Source organism: Metopolophium dirhodum, chromosome 1 (genome assembly GCF_019925205.1).
Source record: "Metopolophium dirhodum isolate CAU chromosome 1, ASM1992520v1, whole genome shotgun sequence".
Lineage (NCBI taxonomy): Eukaryota > Metazoa > Arthropoda > Insecta > Hemiptera > Aphididae > Metopolophium > Metopolophium dirhodum.
The window spans coordinates 152,569,231-152,575,333 of NC_083560.1; the positions used below are offsets into that span (position 1 = coordinate 152,569,231).

Below are 6,103 nucleotides of genomic sequence, written 5' to 3' on the forward strand. Positions count from 1 at the left end.
TGCAAGAGGGAGACACCGATCTAGCGACAATTAACATTAATAATAATAATAATAATAAGACAAAAATACACTGATAACGACCAGGTACTCATTAAAGTGCATAGATAGCAATAATATATAATAAGCATACGTGACAAGCCGCCCGCCTTGAAATAACATTTCAAATAATAATTCAAATTATTTAAACAAAATTTAATTACATCTAATAAGCATATTATTATACAAACCAAATAAACAAAATATATTTTTTTTTTTACAAATTACAATTACCCACAAATGGCAATGGACATAATTGCCTGACGGCTCTACGAAAAGTTCCATTCGCCGTTTTAACGTCAACCACGCGTATAACACCGTCTTGCCCTGGTATGACATTGATAATCCGACCTAAACGCCATTTCATTGGTGGAAGGTTTTCATCGCGCATGAGTACAATGGAATCTTCCTTCAGTTTGACACCCTTTTCGCTTGCCCACTTTGCCCGTTCCTGAAGTTGGGACAGATACTCTTTGCTCCACCGTCTCCATAGAATATCCGAATATTGTGACACGCGTCGCCAACGAGATAGATAATTTGTTGGTACGTTTGTGTCATCAATTTCTGGTATGGCGGAGAGAGAGTCACCGATGAGAAAATGCCCGGGAGTTAAATGAGACATATCACTAGGATCGGAGGACATAAGTGTTAAAGGACGACTATTTAGACACGCCTCTGCTCGGGTTATAATAGTTAGCAACTCCTCGTAAGTAAAGTACGAATCACCCAAGACTTTGGATAATAAAGATTTCATGGATTTTACACCTGCTTCCCATAGACCGCCGAAGTGAGGTGAACGGGCAGGTATGAATTTCCAATCAATGCCTAAATCTGATAACGTATCCATAGTCCTTTTTTTATTTTCGTCACTATGAAATAATTGGTACCATTCCTTTAGTTTCCGGTTGGCCCCTACGAAATTCGTTGCATTATCTGAGTATATTACCATGCTTTTTCCCCGACGGTCAAAAAATCTATTTAATGCGCGTATAAAAGCATCGGTGCTCAGGTCACTGACGAGCTCGAGATGTATAGCTCGCGTAGCTAAACAAATAAAAACGCTTACATAAGACTTCACTTTCGGGGCATTTCTTCGAGTGCTAGTTTTAACCATGAAGGGCCCGGCGAAGTCTACTCCACATCTTAGAAACGCGCGGCCTGGAGATACCCGATGTTTAGGCAGATCACCCATTATCGGTTGCATTATAATAGGTTTTTGTTTAAAACAAATAACGCATTTATTTACTATGTTTCGTGCTAAATTGCGACCGTTAATTGGCCAGTAGCTCATGCGTACCGACGATAACATAGCTTGTGGACCTCCATGCATTAGTGTTACGTGCTCATTACATAACAATAATTTCGTGAAATTACTATTTGGTGGTAACACTATAGGGTTACGCTGGAATATCGAAATTGATGCTGCATGTTTTAATCGTCCACCCACGCGTATTATATTATTCTTATCTAAGAACGGTCGCAGACGAAATAACTTACTCTTACTTGATATTGCCTCTCCGTTAAGCATAGATTTTATCTCATTAGCAAACTCATTTCTTTGAACAACTTTAATTAATGCCGTTTTTGCCAATTTTATTTCGTCAGCACTTAAATTACCAATCAGTCGGCACCGATCGCCTGGTTTGTCGGTTTTACGTAAGCAATTAGCTTTAAATCGTAAACAATATGCTACGACTCTTATCAATTTACCGAAAGACGAATACCGATTTATGATATTTATATCCCTTGCCGTAGTGCATAGAGCGCTTATCTCATTTATTTTTGTTTCTGCGCTCTCCTCGTTGCAATCTAATGAGCGGTTCGTTGTATCAGGCCACTCGTTTTCGTGTCGTGACAACCAACTTGGCCCGTTCCACCAAACTGATAAACTAGCTAATTGGGTGGGACAACAACCGCGTGAAATCACGTCAGCTGGATTATCGACACCGCTAATGTGAAACCAGTTTGAGGGAGACGTGATCTCTTGAATTTGACCAACTCGGTGTGCTACGAAGGTTTTCCATTTTTTCGACGTTGACGTAATCCAGCACCATGTGACGCTGGAATCGGTCCAATAATATGCTTTACTGATTGACAATTTCAACCTTGGTACGATCTTATTTGCTACCTTTGCTAGCAATAGAGCGGCGCACAATTCCAATCGTGGTAGCGACAATATTTTTAGTGGTGCTACCTTTGACTTTGCGCAAATTAATTGTATCTTATGTTTGTTATTCATGTCCGTACAACGTAAATACAAACAACATCCATATGCCTTAATACTCGCGTCCGCGAAACCGTGTATTTGTATCGAGTGTATTTTATCGTTTATCGTAATTTGACGCGGAATTTTAATTGCATTTAGATGCGATAATTCGGATTTGTATTTATACCACTCACTGCTTATCTTTTCCGAAACCGGTTCTGACCAAGATAAACCCTCTTTCCATAACTCTTGCATGATTAATTTTGCACATACTATTACCGGACCAATTAAGCCGAGTGGGTCGTATATACGTGCAATATCGGACAATATGTTGCGTTTAGTAAGAGGCGTTACTAACGACGTTTCATTTATCTTATATTTAAGTTCATCGGTGTGAGAGTCCCAATATAGACCAAGTATTCTAGTTAAATCATTACTTGTCTCTTGAAAATCCACTAAGCCATCATTGTTGTCGAAACCATCTCGAATTATATCCAAATCGTTAGACGCCCATTTACCTAGCTCTAATTTAGCTGTAGACATTAATTTGATAAGTGCATTGCGTATCTCGATTGCGTCTTTCTTTGTAGCTGCGCCGCTGATAAAATCGTCCATATAAAAATCATGTGCAATTAATGGTGCTACTGTTGGATATTGAACTTGTCCGATTTCCGATAATCTTTGTAAGCAAGCCGTCGCGAGATAAGACGCAGGTACTGTCCCATAGGTGACAGTGTTTAATCGATATATCTTTATAGGGTCATTATCGTTCTCTCTCCACAATATACGCTGATAATCACGATGTTGCTCACAGACCTGTATCTGTCGGTACATTTTTTTTATATCGGCAGTTAACACAAAATTGTGCGTGCGAAATCTGGCTAATATGTGAATTAATTCTTCTTGTATTGACGGTCCCTTTTGTAGTACGTCGTTTAAACTAAACCCACTTTCTGTTTTTGTTGATGCATCAAATACTACGCGTAATTTTGTTGTGAGACTGTTTTCATTTTGGACGCAATGGTGAGCTAGATAGCACATACGACCGGGCAATTCGATTTCTTCGTTATCCATATTCTGTGTCATATGGTTTAATTTTTCATATTCGTTCATAAATTTTACGTAATCCTTTTTCAGCGAGGGATTTTTTCTAAATCGCCTTTCTATTGCGAATAATCTTCCTTTTGCGATGTCGTAGGAATTGCCTAATTTTGAGACGTTTCCGCGAAACGGTAGATGTACGACAAATCGACCGCTCTCGCTGCGACTAACGTTCTGCTTGAAATGTTGTTCACAAGTTTGTTCTTCCATCGTGTACGGTTTGCTTTGGCCATAATCCTCGACGCGCCAAAACTGTTGTATTACATTTTCTAAAGACTCATATTTGTTTTCATGACTGTTTGATGCATAACAGGAAATCGTGTTTTTTATGTTTGTGTCATTTGATGTTAAACCAGAAATAATATATCCAAATTTAGACTCGCGATATACAGGGCCATTTGACTCCGGTTTATACTGCTGAGCTCCCACAATATCATAAAAATGACGTGCTCCAATTAATATGTCAATTTTCTGCGGAACGTTATATGACGGATCCGCAAGTGTAATCTTTTCGAGTTTCACCTTACTTTTAGACACACTCCGCGCAGGTAACTCTCCCGTGATTTTTGGAACAATTAATAATTGCGTGTTTATTTCATAATCACTCACACGCGATTTGATTCTTAACGATACCGTTGCCGTCACGTTTTGTTTTGAATTCCCAATGCCGTAAACAATATGATTAGTCTTATTTTTAATTAATTTTAAACTGTTTACCAACTCCGCACAAATGAAATGATTAGTAGACCCCGAATCGAGCAATGCCCGGGCGTAAGTCTTCTCGCCGTTTAAGCCGAATACTTCTACTACTGCGGTACCTAGCAACACGTTATCTGTCTCGTTAGCGACATGTGCTGTCGTTGACGTCGTAGCCATCTGTTCACCTTTATCTGTGTTTACTACTTGTTCGTTGATATTAGGTTTTTGGTTTAAATGTAACATCGTGTTATGTGGTTTATTACATTTAAAACAATATTTACCAAAACATTTACTACCGCTGTGTTTGCGTAAACAAATTTTGCACAGATCCAGTTGGACTACTTTGTCAATACGATCACGTGCCGATAAAGAAGTAAATACGGGACATTTATAAATAGTGTGCGGCTGATTACACGCATAGCATATAGCCGTAGCTGTCGATGTAAATGCCGTTGAACTTGTTGCGGCTTTGTATTTATTATTTTTAATAAACTTTGAAAGACCTTTTTCCTTTTTTGCAGACTCTGTATTTATATATTTCGACGATTCAATGGATTCGGATATTTGGAATCGATCCTCTATGAACTGGATTAATTCCGTAACGGACGGTATTTTGTCCTTGACCGATTTACTCTCCCACTCTTTCAACGTCTCGTTGTTTAATTTTGAACACAGTATATGCAACAACAGTGGACCCCACTCTTTCGGCTTCTGTCCAAGCGTTTCTAGAGCTTTCATATTGCTGACGAGATCGTCGGAAAATTGACGTAATTTTGTCGAGGTGCTCTCGTTTATTGGAGGCAAATCCACAATATTTTTTACGTGCGTCTGTATCAAAATTTTTTTGTTATCGTATCTATTGATCAGACTTTTCCAAGCTATATCATAATTTGTTGCGGTAGTTTCCAAATATTTTATACAACTTGCTGCGTCGTTTGACAGAGATGACCTTAAATAGAAAAACTTTTCTATGGCAGTCAAGTCCTCGTTAGTATGCATTACAGACATATAAATATCCTTAAATGACATCCATTCGTCATATTTTCCTGAAAAAACTGGAATATTTAATGGAGCCAATCTAACTATTGATTTCGTACTGCCTCTTTGTGTTTTTTCTTCGCTGTTTTGACCCCAATCGATCAAATTTATTGTTTCGACCTTCGAATTTTCCCTTTTTGACGCTCTTATACATATCTCGGCTTCTGACATGACCTTAAAGTACAAGTTTTCAAATTCTATTCGGTAGGGATAATGTTCACTTGTATTTCGTATTTCTTCGTCGTTGTCCTCTATTGCCGATTGTACCTTTTCAAATTCGTACCAGTTCTCTTCTATTTTTGCTTTACGAATCTCAATCTGTACGACTTCTCGTCCTTCTGATTGTATATAAGTTGAGAATCTAGTTATCGCTGCCTTTAATTGGCCTCTTCGCGCTATCAGTGCTGATATGTTTTCAGCCATATTTAATGCTCTTGTATATAGGTATAATTGCCAACCGTTCAATGTATCGACCCTATTTAAAATTATTGAATAATGGGGTATCCAATAATTATATAATCTATATGATTGTTGCTACGAGTTGTACTTTGTACCTGTCTGCTATGGGCGGACTCTGTTAGTTTTTATTATTTATAAATAATTAATTTTACTAACTACGAATTGCTAACGCTACCTAACCCTTGAATACGTGTCTATTTTGTAGTTTAAGGAATAAGGGAACTATGATAATTTTTATACGATAGGAATGACTCTCTTACCTTGATTTTTATTCGTTAGCTCATCCCGCGATGTGAATTTTCAACACGAACCTCTTTTTGAATTTCACTGACACGATAACCAGTTTGAAATCGACATGAGATAATACACGACACTCTTGCGATCCGGCCGATGGACCAAATGTTACGCTGGTTAATAAATTTAACGCATTTTCTTTAGTGGACTGTAAATTTTATTTTTATTTTTACACGATATTATGCTAGACACAGTGCTCACGTCTGACTAACAGCAGTGCAAGAGGGAGACACCGATCTAGCGACAATTAACATTAATAATAATAATAAT

The 6,103-nt window shown here is 38.0% G+C and overlaps 1 protein-coding gene across 1 annotated transcript; it reads right to left on the reverse strand.

Moving 5' to 3' along the window:
• Positions 1–253: 253 nt before the first annotated feature.
• Positions 254–5,503, reverse strand: LOC132933389 (uncharacterized). Its single transcript, XM_060999683.1, has one exon. It carries the CDS (start codon positions 5,501–5,503, stop codon positions 254–256), a length of 5,250 nt encoding a protein of 1,749 aa, XP_060855666.1.
• Positions 5,504–6,103: the final 600 nt, after the last annotated feature.

Bases quoted from the DNA above. Each gene is read 5' to 3' on its own strand.
- LOC132933389 (XM_060999683.1), bottom strand. From the start codon at position 5,503: ATGGCTGAAAACATATCAGCACTGATAGCGCGAAGAGGCCAATTAAAG.